Genomic DNA, 21,062 nt, shown 5'->3' with positions numbered 1-21,062 from the left:
CTTCCACTATCCCAGGGTGCTCCAAGCCCCATCCAACTTGGCCTTAGATCCTTCCAGGGACAGGACATCCACTTCTTCTCTGGGCAACCTGTTCTAATATAAATTATCAGCTGGAGATAATTTTCTTCCCCTGGTTAGAAAAGGCAATGAGAGAAAGCCTAACTTCAGAATTTCTAGAGAAAAGAATTTTAGAATTTCTGGAAGAAAACAATTTCTAACAAGTTAATTGCCCTGTTTTGCACCAGCACTTGGGAGACATAACAAGACTTAGGGTTAAGAACCCCTTGGAGGGACTCCAGTGGGGCAGGGTGGGTTACCAGGACAGCCCCATCCTATGGGATGTCATTTCTAGATGACATCTAGATGTCCTAATTAATGAAACTTACAAAAATTGTGAAAATCCAATGCCATGCCTCCTCGTAGAGATATTTTATGCACCTGAGAGTTTTCATTAAAAAGACTGCTCTTGATGTTATCAATCCTAATATTGTTTTGAGGGTTTTTCTTCTGATTCTGAGCGACAGGACCATCAGCAATTTCAGAAGAGCTGTTTATCACTGCTCTCCTGCCAGCATGGCTTGCTTTGGGGATTTATTTTTATTTTTTTTTCTCCCTCTTGGTGCTTGTCCAGACATTTCAGGCAAGTGGGAGCCTTTCAGCTGCCAGGAGTAGCAGGTTAGGAAGAGTGTGAAATGAAAACAGGGAGCAAGGTTTGTGAGGACCTCTATGGAGGCAGGATGACTAGAATGGTTTTAATGCTGGGTAGAATTTTAAAAATGCATCAGAACACTGTGCAATGATAAATAATATACAATGCAATGATAATAAATATACAATCCACAATATAAAACCCACAATTTGAAATTCACATGGAAATTCATTTAAAATTTACAGAAACTTTGTGCTTCAGCAGAAAGGACTCCTCTGTTTTTTGAAGTAAAAGTACAAGGTGGATCCAGTCCCAGGGAGCTCACAGTCTGAACATGAATTTTATTCCCCTTCTACAAGTAGAAGTCTGAGGCAGAGATATAGGGAATGATCATGAGGGCTTTTAAAAGCAGCCTGTGGTTCAGGTTCATCAGGGACATGTCCCAGCCCTCAGCTGGACTCCTTTTCCCAGGCTTGGGAAGTGTTTAAAGGAGATTGTGGAGCCACTGGTGATGCCTCTAACCAGAGAACAGAGTTGGGTCATTTCTACCCCAGAAGACCACACAGCACCTGTAGGAAACACAAACATTTTAAAAACCATTTCAAAGGCAGCTGTCCAAGCTAAGCTTCTTCCTACCCCCCTTCAACCTAGCGTAGTCAGTGGGGAGATGCAAGTCCACTTCACAGGGTGATTCCCCACCAGTGCCACCTGAAAATGGGATTATTCCTGTCTGGAAAGTCTCTCTGTCTGAGCTACAGAGGAAACTTTGCTTTTCTGAGTAGGGCAAATGGGTCAGGAAAAAAAAAGTTAGACATCTGAAGTTCAACTAATCCAGATTTAACCTATAGTTGAATGATTTTGTGCTTCCTCAAAAGTCAGCAGCACAGAAAAGGGATCCCAAAGGATCATCCATCCCTCAAAGGAGAGCAGTGAATAGGTGGAATAACTGAATAAGTGGAAGCACTTTTCTTCTATGAGAAGGACAGAAGCACTTACTCAGGACCAGCTGGCAAGTTCTGCACCACGTCTGATATCTGGGGTGAATCCCACAGTGTTCCCCAAATTCCAGCTGCAGGTTGCAGTGCCCACACGGGAAGGGAAGGTAGGATTTGTGCTTTCTGCAAACAGCCTTGGGTTGTGCCAGGGGAGGTTTAGGTTGGATATTAGGGAAAATGTCTTCACTGGAAAGGTGGTCAAGCATTGGAAAGGCTGAACAGGGAAGCGATGGAATCACCATCCCTAAAAGTGTTCAAAAAACACATGGATGTGGTACCTGGGGATAGGGTTTCGTGGTGGACTTGGCAGTGCTGGTTTGATGTGCTGAGAGGGCTTTTCCAACCTTAATGACTCTCTAAATCTGTGATTGATTCCAACACCATCCATCAGCAACACCACCATCTGTAATTTTTTTCTTCATTCCGTCCCACGTGAAATCTTATCTTTTAAAACTAATCCTTGTTATTACTGATTTCCTAAAATGCTAAAAACTAGCAAAATTTGTCCAGCTTCAATTGGAGTGTGGGAGCCACCTCTTCCCAAGCCTTCTTGGGCATCCCTACGTCACTGGGCATTATTTTGATTCCAACACCATCCATCAGCAACACCACCATCTGTAATTTTTTTCTTCATTCCGTCCCACGTGAAATCTTATCTTTTAAAACTAATCCTTGTTATTACTGATTTCCTAAAATGCTAAAAACTAGCAAAATTTGTCCAGCTTCAATTGGAGTGTGGGAGCCACCTCTTCCCAAGCCTTCTTGGGCATCCCTACGTCACTGGGCAGTGGGGAGACCCCGTCAGTGCCAGAGGAGACCCTGCTGGGCAGTTTCACACTCAAGTCACTTTGATTTCCGTGGGCAGATTTCACCCAGCAGGAATTGCTGGCTGCAGCGTGGTTTACAAATGTAGGGAGATTGTGCACGCTGCCCTTTATTCCATTTAATTTTTATTTATATTTTTGTTCTCATCCTTTTCTTTGCTCTTTTTAATTATTTGTTTCAAATACGCTTTTCCAAGTGGGATCAGACAATGTTCTTATTGATGGGGAATTCTTTACAATCTCCATCTCTCCCCTATTTTAAGGTAAATTACGTGCTGCTTCTCTCTCCCCTCTCTCCCAATGTCAGCACATCAGTGTTTTCTAACACAATGAACTTGTAATTTCTTTTTAAATGGGGCTGGTTTTTATCTCTGCATGGAATTACCACAAAATCAGCCACCTGCTATAACTGAATTTCCTCCATACTGCCTTGGGATATTTACTCTGGATGTTCCTGTTCTGCAGCCTGAGGATATCCTTGCATTTCTCTGGTTTGCATTATCCATTGCTGGATAATATCTACATATTGGAAGATATCTCTGTTGAAATAATAAGAAGAAATAAGAAAGTTTTTCCTATTGCTATTCAACACAGTTAACTCAAGCAAGACCAACAGGTGTTTCTCCAAAGATCTCATTAAGCACTGATTATCTCCAGCATCCCTTGTAAGCAAATTCTCATTAACGTGGATGTTCACACATAATTTACTTTTGTACATAGTGCCACGCTTCAGTGAGCTATAAACCTGTTGCTGCACATCCTCAGATTTACACGGAAAATGCATTTCCTGCTGCATGAACACACAAACTATCAAAGATAATAAAATCTAATAGCACTCAATGTGGTCTTGATTTCTATCTTTGGTACATAAACAGTATCACAAAATTATAAAATCAGAATATCCTGAGCTGGAAGGAACCCACAAGGATCATTGAGTCCAACTTCTGGTACAGGACACCCCAGTGTCCCCACTGTGTGCTGAGAGTGCCCAAACCTTTCAAACCCCAGGTTTTGAGACTTTTAGAAATATTCTAGTGAATTACAGCACTCATGGGATGAGATCCTCATCTAGCAAAGGAAACAATCTGGGACAGGAGTGGGAAAAGAGAGGTAGAGGAGCAAATCTAAAGATTTCTTTATATTTTTCCAGCTCCCGTGATGATTTAATGAGCATTTCTGCCACAATTTTGTATTTTGGTGGGTCTTGTTATTGTGACGTTGAACATCACAACAACATTGTTTGACACTGACCTAATTCTTTAAACACCAACTTACACAGAGCTGCTCTACTCACCACACATGGTGCTCTCAGCCTTCCATTTTTGTGAGAAAAACAAAACATAGGACTGGAAAAAAAAAAAAAAAAAAAAAAAAAAAAAAAGAATGAAAAAAAAAAAAAAAAAAAAAAAAAAAAAGAGTGGATTTGCTACCACTGAAGCTGATGGTAAAAAAAAAGACACCAAATCCAGTGCTGAGAACATCCCTCCTCCACTAATGGGGACCTGCTGAGTCACCAGAGCTGGTGGAGCCCACGCAGCTTTTACGAGTTCAGCACCCACGTCTCGTTATATTGGACTCATGCCAGGCAGAAATCCTTGGAAGTATTATCTGCTTTTCCTGAAGGTTTTATTTCCCTTGGCACGCAGTCAAAGGGAGAGGATTTTGACAGAAAACCTCGTAGAAAATCATGGAGCTGGAGGCTCTTTTTCAGTTGATAGGATTATTTGCTCAATCCCAACATCAAATGCAAAACAGCAGCGGAAATATTTAGGTTTGGTTCTCCTTTCTTTTCCTGCTGAGGCAAAAGATTATTTTTATTTGAGATTCACTCGCTAAGTATTTTTTTTAAATATTCGTAGTAAATTTGAGATATTTCTCTGAGTTTTTGTGTACTCAGGATAAGCCTTCTAGGTTTGTAAGATGGTAAAATGGTTTTTGCAGGATTACAGGAAGATTTATTCTTCTTGAAAGCCAGTTTTTCACACCTCTGGCACAGAGACCAGAAAGAAGCAGGAACTGGGTTCCTTTACTCTATTTACAATAAATTTTAAATTAATTTTTCTTTTATCCCAAGAGAAGACAGCTCCCATCCATGGTCCCATATCTTCTCTTCCTGTATTCATGTAGCAGAAAATGGGGACTTTTTACCACTCAGAACTTCTAAGTTTGCTTCTAAGTTTGTTACCTGAAGCCTCATCTTTGAACTGTTATTAAAGAGCTGAATCTATTTTTAGCTTAAGCAAGAAATCATTAGAGGTCAAAAAAATCCTCTTAATCCTCTTTTGACATTGTGATTTTATATTCTCTAGAGCAAAGGCTGCAGTAAAAATAATGAATGATGTTAGGACAGTTTTTTGGTAAGGAAGGACATCTTTTTAAGAAATTAAGTGGGATGGAAGAGTGAGTTTGTCTCACATATCCACACAAATGGCTTCAGGATGAAGCAGAAACTGCTTTTCAGTTTTCAGACACATTCCAAAATGAGTGAGTTCCCAAACCTTTACAAGGATTAAAGCCAAAGGAAATTCATGGAACTTAATCAAAGATATGATCCATAAGTTTTTCTGTTGCTTTTTTTGGGGTTTTGTTTTTTGTTTTTAATTATTAACCCAGCCCTTCTGAAAGATATTTAAATGGCAGTAGGTTTCATACTGAATGGAAAATTTGTTTCTGGCATGTTGGAGTGAAATTGGGACTAAGGCACAGAAATTAGAAATTGGGACTAATGCCATCTTCTAGGAGAGTAAAGTCTGGCCATTACTGTGTGATGCCACTAAGGATTTTATGCTATTCCTGTAAATGGAAAATATTTTTTTTTCTCAGGGAAATTGACACTGTTTATTATTCTAAACAAGAATATTTTAATTTATAGGAGGAAGAACTAACCACAAAGCTCAGTAACAGTGTGAGGAAAGGGATGGATTTGCACCACTAACATATTTTATCCCTCCTTCTCTTCCACAGGGTGCCCAGGAATGTGGGACAATATCACATGCTGGAAACCTGCAAGTGTGGGAGAAATTGTCTTTGTCAAATGTCCTGCACTCTTCAGATTTATCATCTCTGAAGATGGTAAAGTATTTTCTCTTTCTTCTTCACCTCTGCCTGGTAAAGCCTCATGATCAGCACGAGTGTAAAACCTCACTTAGATCCTCAGGATAAAGAGACATCAAAAACTCTCCAGCTGGGCTCCAGCTATAAATAAATTGCAAAAAACCAGGATATTTGTGTGTAGATACATGAGTGTGCAGGGGGTGGGAGGGAAGGTGTGAAAAAAAGCCTTCACAGACTACACAACATGAAAATACCACAAATTTGAGCTGCTAAAGGGAATATTCAGCTGTTGGGTCTCACTGAATTCAGTGGGGATCCAAATCTGTGTTTGGGTCTTGGGTAACACAGTTGGAATCAGTTTTAGGAAATAATCAAAATGTAGAGCAGGTTCTGCGTGTGCTGAAGGAGAACTTGAGATGAGCAGTGAGGAGCTCCATGTTGGGGTTCAGGGGGGAATTAAAGATTTCTGGAGAGAAGCAGAAGTTCCACCACATTTTTGTGTGCGATGATTTTTGTTTATGTCTCATTAAACACAAAAATAAACACAGACATAAACATCCTTCTGTCCCTGTGCTGGTAATTAGCACAGATTGGTCCATTTGCTCCCAGCACCCACTGCAGATCCCTTAATTAGCACTCTCCTTTGAGGAACAAGTTCATCACCATGGATCCTTTTTCCCAAAGTTTATTTTGTCAATTAATTATTCACTTACAGCCTCGAGTCCAAAATCTGGGTTTTTTGCATTGCCACACACTCAGAGCACCATTTTTAGGAGACAGTGTTTTCTACACAGCTCCAGGAATTCTGAAATCCTCACTTTTAACACATCCATTCCAGCGTGTCCAAGGACAGGCATCACCAATGTCACCTAAGCCATGACCCACTTTAGAAAAAAGATCAACTCAATTTGATCTGTTCCAGGTCTTAAGTGAATAGTTACCTGTTAATGGAAAAAATACTTTTAAATAGAAATATTTTTTAAATTTGAATTAAATTATTTAAATTAAAAATTAGATTTTTTAAATTACATTTATTTTATGTTTTCCTAAACAAAAAATTTATATATTTAAATAAAGTCAGGATTTTAGTGTATTTATTATATTCATATGTAAATAAATAAAGATTTTATTTATTTACATGAATTATTTAAACAAAAGCAATACAAAATGTTTGCATTAAAATATAATTTCGTTCAATAAAAATGATAGAGGGTTTAGAAGAGCAAATATATATATATAATATATATATTATATAATATATTATGTGTATTTTATATAAATATTATATATAATGTATAATATATATTGTATTTTATATATTATATATTATGATAATATACATATATATTATATAAGCTTAATATATAAAGTTGTATATATAAACTCTGTTTATTTATTTATTTATTGCTCTATTTATTTTATCTGTGTAAAATAAAGGCTTGAAATAACATTTTTAAATAATTTTCCCTGGATTTACAGATCTCCTCACACACTGTACTTCCCATTTGGCCTGTGGCAGGGTGACAGTACGACCCTAAGGGGAGAATTTTCCATCCAGTGGAAACATATGTCCCATTCCTTTATCTGCTAATGGGATCCCCAATAAAAGTGACAGCTGTTACCTCATGTAGGGCTGGGTTTGAGGGGTTTTTGGACTTCTGTTCACCAGGAACATACCCAAGATTCATCATTCATTAGATAAACAAATAAACATTTAACCTGGAGTAGCTGGAAATCTTGGGATTGCACTGCTGACCCCAAGGTGGAATTACCAACATCCCAGTTATCAACTTCCCATTCACTCTCCTGGGTGGATCAGCATCAGCTTCACCATCATTGCTGCTAATTTTAATTAGCCAAGTGTATTTGTTCAATGAGGGTTTAATGAAAAAAGTCACATTTCATGATGGTTCCCTAAGTAATGGGTTATTAGAGAACGATAATGTTTCTAAGACATGGATAATCACATTTTAGGGATTGTTATAGTGTCCTCTGGCTGCTGCTCTGTTTCTAGAATATGGAGCTAGGCTGGGCATGGACACTAATATTTATTAATAGCAAAATCATTCCTAGTACAGCAACATTTTTATATGGCCATAGATAATTTTTACAAATGCAGCAATAACTTTAAATTATACTTTTGAAAAGTTTGTGCTCTGAAGCACCTGTAGGTACAACGTAATCCCAGGGCAATCATAGGGTGTGCTGATCTTAAAGAGTGGGTGGGAAATATCTCACCTGGCTTTGGATATTTAAATTTACATGTGAATTTATGAAGTGATTACATGGATTTCTGGTTCAGTGAATAGAAATCAATGGGCTCTTGTAGAAGATGCTTTCTTTGACCCCTCTCAAATGCTTGTCTGGAGGTGAGCAAAGTCACTGCTTGTTTTGTGAATTTCAGAAAGGAATCTGACTGCCTTTACTTAGATGTCTGATTTCCATATGGAGCAAAATGGGGAAAAAAATAAAAGAGACTACAAGAGAAAAATTAACTAACTTAGCTGTCATCTGGAGGGATGCTTTCTGGAAAAATTAGCTGTGTATTTAGCTAAAAATACCAGCTGTTGCTGGTTTTAATCTGCTCTGCTTTAACCTTCACTGCAATTAAACCAAAGAGTAATTTTTGGGCTGCTGTCACCATCCTGCAGAAAGTTCAAAGTGAAATTCTGTGTGCTTGGCAACCGTGCCTTCTAAAATTTCATTTCACCTCTCTGATCCTCCAGAATCACAAGAATTTTTCATTCCTTTCAGATGCAGGCTGTGAACGAAAGTATTGCTCTTAAAATCTCTCCACTGGAGATTCCTTTCCTCCAATGGAAAAAAGCTTATTAGTTCCTGAGTCTTTTCTCATCTTGTAAATTAGGGATTACAGTGTCTTTCCTTCTAGATAGTTCCCAAAAAAATATTTTTTTCCCTCTTCCACGTGGATTTCTGTGATTGATATGCATCAATCATTATTTCCACCTGGAGCTGTCACTTCCATGCCCTCTCTGTTGTATGTTACCATTTCTCCAGTGCCTTCCCAGCACTGGCTCCAGAAACACCCACTCCACAACAGGACATATTTAAAGCATTCTAAGGCATATTTGAAGAGGTAAAAAGAAGAAAACCACGCCAAGCTGTGATGTTACCTTTCAGTAGGACACAGCAAGACCTGGAGATAGCTCTACCATAGTGATTTGCACTCCCACCTGGAGAATTTTCTCTTCTTTGTTGTTTTTTTCCCTTTTTTTTTTTTTTTTTTTTTTTTTTTTTTTTCCAGGCAGAGGTGATATTGCCTGGCAATGGAAAGCTACAGAAGCAAAATCTGTGGCTTTTTCTGCTTGGCACTGTACAGCTGAAATATTCTGGAATGTATAAACACACCCAAATGAAACTCAATAACCACATCAGAAATGAACATATTTTCAGTCCTTTGATTTGCAGTAAGAAATAATACAAAGGATAATTGACAGTTTCTGAGCATTGCCATATGCTCCACATTTGGAAAATGCTTTCATTCACAAATCCTAATAATAAATATGAGCAGCTCTTACTGAATCTTCCAGCAATTCAGGTAGTTTATCTGGTGCTCAGTTAGAATGCTCCCTGCTACATTTACCACAAAACATGTTCACTATGTACAACAGAGAAAATTCTCCTAATTTTTACCAAAGTCATAAAACCTATCCTAAACTGACACCATGATTAAGGGTTCCTAATTAAAATCCAGTAGAATAAAGAATGTAATCAGGTGTTAGGGATTTTAAGAGGGAATTACATCCTCTGCTCACATTTCAGAACCAAACTCTTTGGCTTGTTGCTTCTCTTGGTTGAACACAATCAGTGCTCAGGCAAAGAGCTCTGTTATCCCAAGAAATTGGAAATAGTCTGTCACTGATCCCATTTAAAACACAGGGAAACACTCAAGTACTTTGTTGTACTAATTAATTGATTAATTGATTGTGTGAGAAACCCAAGCCTCATAAGTGCTGCACTGGAGATGCTGAGGGTGGACAGTGGGATTAATGAACACGGGGTTAATTGGATTTGGGAAGCAGTCTGTGCCTGAGTTTAGATTTATCCCTAATCAATTAGAATAGGATGACAAGAGAAGAGTTAATGAGAGGGAAAGTGATGCTCTATCTCCAAATCCATTTGTGTCCTTTCTGGGGAGACAGTCCTGGTAAAGCCTTTAAAAGCTGACATGGGAAAATGGTACAAAACCCCCTGAGTGGGTGAAAGACAATAAAAGTCATTTCCCAAAGACAATAAAAGTAATTTCCCATTTCATTTCCCAAAGTGAAAGCTGTTGGACATATTTGCAAGTTACAGTTTCTATTAGTTTGGGTTATGTATTGATATTTTTTTGTTTAGACAGGAAGAAAAAGTGACTGATAAAGATCAGGGGCCTCCTGAAAACCCAAATATCCCTGGAAGATTGTATGCTTATTTTTACTGAGGTAAAAGATGAAGGGTTTTGTTGCTACTGCTGAAATTAAGGTCAGCATTGCAGCAGAGGGAAATTGGAAATTGCATTAGCCTGTCAAAAAGGCAAAAGATCAATGCAAAGGTCCAGATTTCTCTTCAAGGATGTTTTTCCTGGATAAGTATTCCAACATCCTGCTTGGAAACCGAGGGAAGGAAAGCCCTGTAACCAAATTTTCTATGGAAAACATGTAAGACCCATCCCAGCATTCTCATCGTGGGAATAATGAGCCATTGGAGCTTATTTGTATTTATTTATTTATTGAAGCAACCAGGACTTTGTTTCATCTTTAATTTTATATAAGATTCTACATAGCAGTCATAACCAAGTTCAGTGCAAAGGCATCCATTTTATATATAAACCATTTAAAAAATTAAAAAGAAAGAAAGAAAAATATATATAAAATGGCACTTGATAGATAACAAGTCATTTCCAGCTGGTTTTCATCCATGGGCTTTGCACAGGGAGTAAAGCCATGAGATTACTCCAGCTTTTCCAAAGAGAGGAAGACAAGCTATAATTAAGCCTTTGTGGTCACAACATCATGAAGTCCATCTGCAATGCAGAGAAAATGGGAGGAAAATGCTGTCATCAAAGAATAGTAACTGGATCTACAATTCTATTCAAGTGGCTGAGCCTCTCAGATGAGTCTTTTCTAGCAGAAAAAAAAGACATTTTATGGCCTTTCCCACCAAATTATGGGGACATAAGGCTCTGTGCCTCTGATACTCAAATGTGCAGCACAAGCAAGAGCTTTTCAGCTGAAGATCAAGTCCTTGGTCCTCTGCAGGGGGACATCCTGCAGTGGTCAGGGGAGAGCTGCAACAGAGCTTAAGAACTTTGTCACTGATCTGAGAGCTAATTTGGCCTTGGTGGGAAAAAATGTCCTGCATCTTTGGGAAGAATGCAAGGGTGGAAGATGCTGAGAGCTGCTGAGTGGTTTGGAGAACACTTGGACTGCAAAAGGTAATAGATTGAAGTATCACTGCAGGGGCAACATGAGCAGATCCTTGAACCTTTCCTAATAATCTTTGCTCTGTTCATCCTTCTCCTCTTGACCCAAATGACTGGGAAAAGAGTTCCAGGTGACTGCAGGATTTTAGGTGTGGTGGGCACACATTGATGCTTACCTTTGAGCAAGGCATTTAACTTGCTTTCTTCTCTAGGAGTTATTTCAGAACTGACAACCTCTGTTGGGCGATGTTCCAAATTTTTTCATGAGCCTTGTTTGAAAAAAAACTTTTGTTTTTCTCTCAATTATCATCGCTGCCCTCTTCAGAGCTAGGAGACTCTTCAATGGTAATTGCATTGATCCTGCACTCTGATGGATGCTCCTGTGACAGCCAGACTCAAAGGAAGGACTCACATAACGTTTAGATGATGCTTAGTTGCTATGGTGACCTCAGTCCACTTCTAGTTTCACATCCTTTAACAGGAAAGAGGAAGAAAAGAATAAAGCCATAATTTCCCTTAAATGTTATTGATCATATCTGTGCATCAGTCCTACCTTAGCCAGCCCTGTGTGCTCTGACCTTTCTGTTCTCCATGTGGGACCTCACTGGAATTCTCCTATGATTTCTGGATCTTGTTCCTGTGCCCCGAATGTAAACTGGGATAAAGAAATGAATTATGTATCAGTCTGTCCCTGCCTTTACTGCAATGTCTTGCACAAACCTCTGGGTAACAAAGACTTTGCTGAAGCTTTTTCCTCTCATGGCAGGACAGATATCTAAACCCAACCATCCTCTGGAAATTCCAGCCTCTCTGCCCCTTATGGGAGAAGACTTAGAAACCAGGTGAACTTATCTTCAGGTAGATAAACTGGATGGAATGAGTTTGCCCCACAGGATCAGTTACTCAGATGTCCTTAGGCACCAGGTCTTATTCAAACACACAAATATGCAAAAGGCTTCCAGATCTTACTCTTGATTATCCTCTCCCCAGTTGTGTTATTTTCTGCATAAAACAAACACCCCTTCATTTTGTACTGTCTCTGTGTGAGCATTTGGTTCACAAATCCCTTTGTCAAGGCACATGGAGATCTACAGTAAATGATAGAATACTAGAAACCCAGAATGGTTTGGGTAGGAAGGGACCTTAAAAGTCTTCTCAGTTCCACCCTCTGCTATGGGCAGGACACCTTCCACCATCCCAGGCTGCTCCAAGCCCCATCCAGCCTGGCCTTGGACACTTCCAGGGATCCAGGAGCAGCCACAGCTTCTCTGGGCACCCTGTGCCAGGGCCTCCCCACCCTCACAGAAGAGAATTTCTTCCTAATATCCCATTTAACCCTCCCCTCTGTCAGTCTGAAGCCATTATTCCGTGTCCTGTCACCTCCTGCTCTTGTATAAATGACTTTTAATCTGTAGTTAAAAATATTGGCTATGGGGCATGAGGCTGGAGAGACCCAAACCCCTGGAAATTGTTGTGGGAAGCACTTAACACAGGGAAAGGTGTGTGCACCTGTAGGGCCAGGTACTCTATGACCTTGCCTGCCTGCCACTTCCTACAGATCCTGCTAATGAAACTGTAAAGCCCAAGCAGGTAACCCTGGATTAATCAGTCAATTATGGAATCACAGAATGGTTTCTACTGCAAATGACTTTATTGATCATCCAATTCCTACCCCCTGCCATGGGCAGGAACACCTTCCCACCAGCTTGTTCCAAGCCCCATCCAGCCTGGCCTTGGATACTTACAGGCATCCAGGGGCAGCCACAGCTTCTCTGGAAAACACAAAGAGCCATAACAAAGGAGCTGGGATGGTTGGATAACGTGTGTGTGGGATCGTGTGTGTGCAGCACAGGACTGGCAGAGGGCTGATGTCCCTTCTAGGGACACAGCGGGCAGGGTATGGAACCAGAACCCGTGTGGGGAGCTCAGGGAGTGCAGAAAAGCTGCTAAGTAGCCTGCTGCTCCTGACTGTGGCTTTGCCAGCCGGCTGAACAGATTGCTGGAGCAGGAGAGCAGCAGGCAGCCATGGGGAAGGCAGAGAGGAGGCTCAGCGTGGTGGATGCCGCGGATTCGGGCACGAGAGCTCACTGGTTTGTTTTGTATTTAGAAATTGAACATAAAACTTCTAATCAGTGCTGTATAAGGCAGGAATGAAAAAAATTAAACTCCCGCCCAGCCAACTTGTTATCCACATAGCTGGACAGCAGAGAGGAGGTTTAGGGTGGTGGATGCCGTGGATTCGGGCGCAAGAGCTCGCTGGTTTGTTTTGTATTTAGAAATTGAATGTTAAACTTCTAATCAGTGCTACGTAAAGTGGTAATGAAAAAATTAAACACCTGCCCAGCCACCTCATTATCCACCTAGCTGGACAGCAGGATAACAAGGGGTTGTTAAGTGTTTTCTGCAGCCTCTCTCTGCCCCGGTGGCTGCACGTTCTGCAGGGACACAATGTGCAGTAAAAACAGTTCAGGCTCTGCATGTTGATCTTGATGCTGTCAAAATCCAAAACCTTTTGTAGCATTACCTTTGTGGAGCAGCCCTTCAACCCACAATACAGAGATGAGAGCAACAGGACTATGGGAGAAGTGTGGGCAAGCCAATTCAGGACTGAAGAGCTTTGGAAGCCTTTCATCCCCTCCCGCCCCGCCACTAATAAGGGACAAACGCTGGAACAAAAGGGTTAAATGCGAGCTGTGCTCAGATAAACAAAGCCACGGGAGGCCAGGCAGGTGGAGAGCAGCCAGCACAGATTTGGCACCGAGGAGAAGATCTAAAAGGCTCTGAGGCTCATGGTGCACAGGCTGGTTCTTGGCTTCAGCTTCCCTCTCCACTTTAAATCAGGAGCAACTGCTGTCGTCGAGTTTCTCATCAGTTGTTGCATAGTGAGGGGTGAATTATGAGTTCTGGGTCTCAGTAAATAAAAATCAAAGAGGAAAGTCTGATAAATGTGCAAGAAAAGGGCAGGAAAGGTCTGGGTCTCTGCCACCAACTCTGTGGGGAGCCATTGGCAAGTCCTTGGATTTTTTTTCCCCCTCTGTTACTTCTTCCTGCAGAAAATAGAAATAAGGAGTATTTTCTGTACTTGGTCTTTTGAATTGGTAACTCAGCATTCTGATAGATCTTCTCTAGGATGTCTGAGCAGTACTGCAAATAACATCTAATTAACAATGTCAATTAAAGCATTAATTGTAGATTTGCTTCCCAAAGAGTGATGCTTACTTAAGTCTGGTCAAATGGCAAATAACACAACCTGTCAATACACTGGATAAACCATCCTGTGTTGAGGATAACAGCAGCTTCCTCAGGAGTTTATTGACTGATAAGAGCAATTATTGATTTAATAAGTGCTGTTCTAAGGCACTGTTTAGTGTCTGCTGTGGTGTCCATATTTCCATAATTTGGGTTTAACAACATGTGAGAAGCACAGATGTCATTCAAGTAAGTCATAAAATTGTGATATTTAAGATGTTGTCATCATGGAATAATAGAATTATGGAATGGTTTGGGTTGGAAAAGATCTTAAAGCTCATCCAGTGCCATCCCCTGCCACGGGCAGGGACACCTTCCACTATCCCAGGTTGCTCCAAGCCCCATCCAGCCTGGCCTTGGGCACTGCCAGGGATCCAGGGGCACCCACAGCTGCTCTGGGAACCTGTGCCAAGGCCTGCCCACCCTTTGAGTAAACAATTTCTTCCTAATACCCAACCTAAACCTACACACTTCCAGTTTGAAGCCATTCCTCCTCATCCTGTCACTACACTCTCTCCTCAGGAGTCCCTTGTAAATGTAACCCTTGAATGAAACCCCTGAAAAACGTGCTTCCAGTGGAAATGCAGATGAAAATCATATTTTGTTTATTCTTCGTTTCTGAGAGAGCAATGCATTTCATTAGACCATTGCATAATCATATTAAAGGGCTTTCTCTTCTTCATCAGTGAGGTCAAGCACACCAATTTCTCATTGTTTGTGTCCTAAGAGTAGGAAAGCAAGAAGGTTTGTGAGAAAGCCCAAGCAGTGAGGGGTCCTGGAGTCCTGCCCACCCCATCACTGACAGCAGAGTAAATTTACTGAGGTCACTCTAGAGTCTTAAAGGCACTAAGGTGAAAATATAACCCAGAAAAAGAATGTTTTGAGGTAATATTGTGACAAATGAGAGTGTGTCTGGGATTCCTCACAGCCCTTTAGATGCAAGGTCAGGTCTTGTCCCTCTCTATGTAAACATGTTAAATGTGCACAAAACAAACTCACTTGAACTCTATTTCATTCTCAGACATGTGAGGAAGCAGCACCAATGCCATGGATTTCTGTCAAATAAATATCCATATTTTGCTGCAGAATACAGAAACGTGCACTGTCTGAGGGCAGGGCAGCAGCTGCAGCATGCAGGAATTCAAAGGCATGTGGTGGCTCTATGTTCCCTCATGTCCTTGTATATATAACAAAATATATCTGCTTGTATATATATAATAAATATAATATAATATAATATAATATAACATATAATTTATATTTATTTATTATATATAATATATAATATATATTTATTTATGTATGTAAAATATCTGTTTCTAAATATATAAAATATATGTGGATATAAAATATGAAAATATAAAATATAAATATATATGTTTATTTATTATAATTTAATATATATTATATTATATATATTATATAATATATTATATGTGTTTATATTTTCTATATCCTTACATATAAAATATAAACTACAATATAAATACAAATACAAATATAAATATAAATATAAATATAAATATAAATAATATAAATATAAATGTATATATACAGATGTACAGATATATTTTATATTTATAAAAATACATATTTTTAAATAATTGCAAAGAAATTAAAAAAAATTATATCCACACACCCACAAATATAATTGTATATATGTTCATTTTATCCCAACACTCAATAGATGAATTTTGACATTTTTGTTGTAATTCAGGGCATGATGTTCAATGTAAATCTAATTAACTTCCCAGTATCTTAACTTATTAGTGAAAATTGAATTGATGAATCAAGCCTAAAAGCCTGTACAGACAAATGTTGTACTGGAGCTTTGTTCAGTACATTAGTTAGGACTCAGATATAAAAATACATGTTAATGAAAGGCTTGCTTGCTACTACAAATCAGAAAATTAATGTTGTTAGAAAAGTGAGTCCCTTCATAATGTCCAAACACGGTGAAATGTAAAAATAATTTCAGTACATATACAAAAATATTTCTATAACAAGCTTATTCCTTTCAGAAAAACTGCATTAATATGTTTTAACTGTTATTATGGATGTCATGAAATTAAAAGTTGACTAAAATTTATTATTTTAATATCAATGAGACTAACTGCTATATCTGTTTAGAATTAAATAATGATTATTTTTATGCCATGCTTTTTAGATTGCATGGGAAAAAATAGATGCATTCAAAACATTGAAATTTAAGAGAAATGTCTTTTTTACAGCCATCACTGTAATAAGCAGGATGTCAGGAACATCAGACATCAATCTACTTAATACTGGTCTTTCTCCAGAAAGAATTCTGCACAGTTTTAAGGTCAAATTACTCTACAAATGCTAAACTAAAACTGGATTTTCATGAGTCAAAGGGGTTTTGGGGAGGTTTTCTTGCAGCTTTTTCCACCCTGCTGGTGTGGGTCAGTGTGAGGCACAGGCTGCTGAGCTGGGTGACCTCACTCAGGGGACAGGTTCCATCTGAGCTGCTGGCTGGAGTGGCAGGTGCTGTGGAAAGCACCATGAAAGAAGTGATAAAGGAGTGCTGGTTTGCTCTTTGATCCTCTGATACACCCACAGATAAAAATTCCCACACCACGACCTGACATCCGTGTTCTGAATTCAGATTTTGGCAACGCATCCTGATTTTAGCCACAAATTCCTAAAACTGAACTACACGGCTGGTAATAGACCTGGGGTTTGGTGGATTTAGGAGGACAAAAAGGTCTCTCCAAACTATTCTGCAGAGCAGAACAGATAAATATTCTATTATTTAATATTCTAATATTGACCATCACTGAACCCACCACACCATCCCTGATATTCTGCCAGGAATGTGGAGCACGGGCTCAGCACTGCTGCAGCATCTGCCAGCTCAGCCCTGTGCAGCAGCTGAACCACCTTGGCTGCAGGAAAATGTTTGCTCCTCAGAATTCAGAGATCTGCCCAACATCTGCAGACACCCAGGAATTAGAGTCACAGAATATTCCGAGTTGCAAGGGACCCACAAAATCATCCTGTCCCCGCACAAAATCCCAGCCTGTGCATCCCTGGGAGAGGTGTCCAGTCTCTCCTGGAGCTCTGGCAGCCTTGGGAATGTGAACATTCCATGGGTCAGCAACCCACCACCCTCTGGGGGAAGAACCTTTCCCTAAAATCCAGGCTAAATTCTTTCTGTGGAATGCTGGGAACAGCTGGAGTTGGGCAGAGAAGGATGGACACTGTGGGTGTTGTCACCGTGGCTTCCAGGATCAACCCCCCAAAGTCCCCAGTGTGTTGGATGTGTAGGATTGATGCTTAATAATCCATCCAAAGTTATAAAACAGCCTGCCTTATGCTTCAGATGAGTTTTCTATACTCTCACCATCATTTTCACATTAAACCCTCTTTTTTTATGTCTTAAAAGGTATAAAAGCACATGAGATTTACTTTAGAGGAGACTCAGAAATCAAGGAATTTTAAATTATTATGTGAATTATAAAATAAAACCCCCACATTTTATGCCATGCTGAAAAGCCTTCTGTTATTATTTTATTTCTTTAGATGCTTTCTCCTTTCCCATAGGATCAAAATCAGTCTTTGTTTGGATTTCACTTTTAACAAAACCCTTCCCATACAATTTGGTGAAGGTTTTTCCAATCCCTAATTAACATTTGACCACTGGGGTTAAAAGGGGAACAACCTGAAGCCCTGTTGGGGCTGAATAAGACGCAGAACTAAACTGAAGTGAATATTTCAGCTGCTGCAATGGTCAGTGAGGTGCTGGAAATGTTTTTGAGGGCGATTTGCAGCATCTCCCTGAGGCTCCTCTGTGCACGGTGCAGCAGCTCCACTCGCTGGCTCCAGGCAGCTCCTCCTGCATCCCCAGCTGAGCCAGAACCCACCCAGGACCCAGGAAAACCTGATTTCAGCCCAATTCTGATTAAATATTGAGCACAGGGGGTTGGGAGGTTGGTTTGGCATCATTCCAACAATTTTTTTTTTTTTTTAAGAACGAAAGAAAGGGAGATTTCTAACATAAGCCCAAAGTTTTATCATTTCCCACTGTGATAGTTGTGGTTTTAGGATATTTAGGATATTAGGATATTATATCCTTATTTAGGATATAAGCAGCATGGGTTTGGATAAAGTGTTTTGGAAATGTGTGAGGCTTCCTTACTTCAGAACATTCCCCTAAAAACTAATTAAAAAAAAATCCACAAAAATGCTCCTACATCCATTTTTCTTATTCTTCCTACAGTCTGATGAAAATTCATGAAACCAGATATTTAACAATATCCCATCTTCTGAAAGCCTTTTCCCATTCATTAATATGCAGGATTAATACAAAAGTAAAGATTTAAACCTGCACTTCTCCTCTGGGCTCTGCTACATCTATTCTTTTATGGGAGTCAAACTTTTAGCAAAATTGCAACCTATTATCATTATGAATTAATCATTTTCATTCTTCTAATTGCAGGTTGGGAAGTGGATAATTTGGGGCAAACCCATGCAGGTAAGAACCAGTTGTGGTGCTTATCTCCTCTGTACTTCTCCAAAATGGTGTGCACATGTTAAATTCAGATAATTAAAAAGTTGTCTGTGCATCAACAACTATGACAATGATACATTGGTACTTAACTATAATACTTGCACAAAAAGTGAAATTAAAAATCTCATAAGTGTCTATAAATCAGTGTGATTTTATCTAAAACCACAAAATTATATTATCTTATTTAAAACAATTAATTACTGCTCTTTGTCATTGATGGATGGAAAGAATTTTTCATTAATCCTCTGAAAGCTGGTCATATTTAAATACCTGAGGATTGTAAATGCAAATTCCTATAGAAATCATATATGACTTCCACATTTTTGCTATAAAGTTTGCCCCTGTTTGCTGTTTGTGTTTTTAATTCTAAATTTAGAGGTTCAGCTTTGATTTAAACTCTCAAGTAAAGCTGTGTTTACTTCCTGAGAAGACAGCACCAAGTATTTATTGCCTTTGGGCCTGATCTAAACAAATAAAAATCAATTGCACTCCATTCATTGCTTTCCACTGAGACCAGTTTGGGCTCTAATAGAAAACACAATCAAAACAATTTCATACCCAATTTCCACTTTCCTAGGTGATTATGACCTGCTGGAAAGCACAGCCCAGTCTCTCCTAGGTAAGAAACAGAACCATGGAAATTTTTGCCTCTCTTTTTATTTATCCCTCTTTTAAAAAGGAAGCTCTCAGCTCTTTTTCCCTGCAATTTTGGTATTATTTTCTAACCAGTTCTAATTATTATGACCTATTTTCTGCTCTGTTACTTCTAGCAATATTATGAAAATTTATTCCTCTTCTATTAATCCTTGCAATCTAAGAAGTGTGCTGCTATAAATTATATCTACCTGCTTAACAGTAATTACTAAATGGTGTTAAAGGAAGTCAGCACCATGATTCAGTGCCTTTTTTTCCATAGAAAACTAGGGATGAATGTGCAAGAGTAATTTGAAAAATTTGCTGAGTAATGCCATGTTCTTAAATGAATGCTGTGATTAAAGAGATATATTATGCTGCATGGATGGCAAACAGATTCTCTTAAATAAGGTTAAAAGTAAAGTTAGGAGAGACTGAACTGCTCTAAGAATGCAAAGCAGCACAACTTTAACAGCAAAGAGCAAACTCAAAACTTGGAAATTTCCATCAGTTTTGGTCTAGGTGCAACTGAAGCTCCAAAAAAGTGGGATAATTTGGTAAATTGAGCCTCTTCCTTTGTGCTGGAGAGGAGGAATTGCAGCAGCAACCCATCCCTAATTTTTTGGAAAAGCCATTGAGCTTTGGGAAGAATAATGGTGCAACCCATCCCTAATTTTTTGGAAAAGCCATTGAGCTTTGGGAAGAATAATGTGGTGCTTCTAAAGAGCCCCACAGGGGCTGTCCTACCTCAGGCACCTTTGTAGGTAAATGAGTGTCAGGAGATTCTTCCTCTTCTGCCCCCAACCCTTCATTCCCAGTATGGTTTTAAAGCCTAAGTTTATCAGCAAAACAATTGAGGAGCTGCTTTTTATATGAAATTAACAAAAAAATTCTGGTATTTAAGCCAATATTTGCTTAAAATTAAGGTTGTAAACCAGGATTGGAATAATTAATAGACAGAGGAAAGTGAGAAGCTCTGAATTCACCAATTGAGGCCACCCTGGGCATCTGGAGATAGAAAACAACACACTGCCATGAAGACAGGGATGGGAGAGAAATTCCCAGTCTATGTTCCTTTGTTTTCTCCAGACCTTTCCCACAAAGTCATTCTGAGATCAGAGCCTGGGCTTGGAGATAAACGAGTGGGATGTGTTTTATCTGCCTACAGGAGAGCAATCCAGCTGCCTCTCCATGGGTATATAACCCATGATTATCTGAGATATCCCACAGCATCCTGATTGGCTTCCAGCACGTGGACCAAAAAAAATCATGTCAGTCTGGTGTTTCTCACCAGTCTGGTGTTTCTCACCAGTTCCATGCATGTGGGGACATAAACCATTTAAAATAGCACAAAGGGCCTGGTTTTAATCACTGGATTTCTCCTTTGGCCATGTGGAGTGATGATATCTCCATCAAAGCTGGAGTCACCAGATGCCTTTTTGAAAGAAGTGGACATTTAGCTGACCCCTGGTTTAGGAACCTTCTTGAGAATGAGATTTTTGGAGGTCTGGAGACACTGAATGTACTGATTAAATATTTTTGCTCTCTGGTGACCAACTGTGGTAATAGCCATGCCTGTTGTAGGACTGGATCATTAAAGACATCTATAAATTTCCAGAAACAAATCTATGGACAGGCAGATAAACAGAACTTCCAGTACAACTGTGGGGTTTTCTTTGCACCTAGGGGAGGGAAGGGATGT

The 21,062-nt window shown here is 39.4% G+C and overlaps 1 protein-coding gene across 1 annotated transcript in view; it reads left to right on the top strand.

Annotated features, from left to right (window-relative positions):
* Positions 1-21,062, top strand: part of ADCYAP1R1 (ADCYAP receptor type I) — a 113,847-nt gene that overhangs the window by 51,851 nt on the left and 40,934 nt on the right. Inside the window, exons 3-5 of the mRNA XM_041488035.1 lie at positions 5,433-5,540; positions 18,656-18,691; positions 19,305-19,346. Coding sequence (XP_041343969.1) covers positions 5,433-5,540; positions 18,656-18,691; positions 19,305-19,346 — 186 coding nt within the window. The remainder of the gene's footprint in view (positions 1-5,432; positions 5,541-18,655; positions 18,692-19,304; positions 19,347-21,062) is intronic.

This window comes from Pyrgilauda ruficollis, unplaced genomic scaffold (genome assembly GCF_017590135.1).
Source record: "Pyrgilauda ruficollis isolate IOZ18807 unplaced genomic scaffold, ASM1759013v1 scaffold12, whole genome shotgun sequence".
Classification (NCBI taxonomy): Eukaryota; Metazoa; Chordata; class Aves; order Passeriformes; family Passeridae; genus Pyrgilauda; species Pyrgilauda ruficollis.
This window is presented reverse-complemented; position numbering and strand designations above follow the sequence as displayed.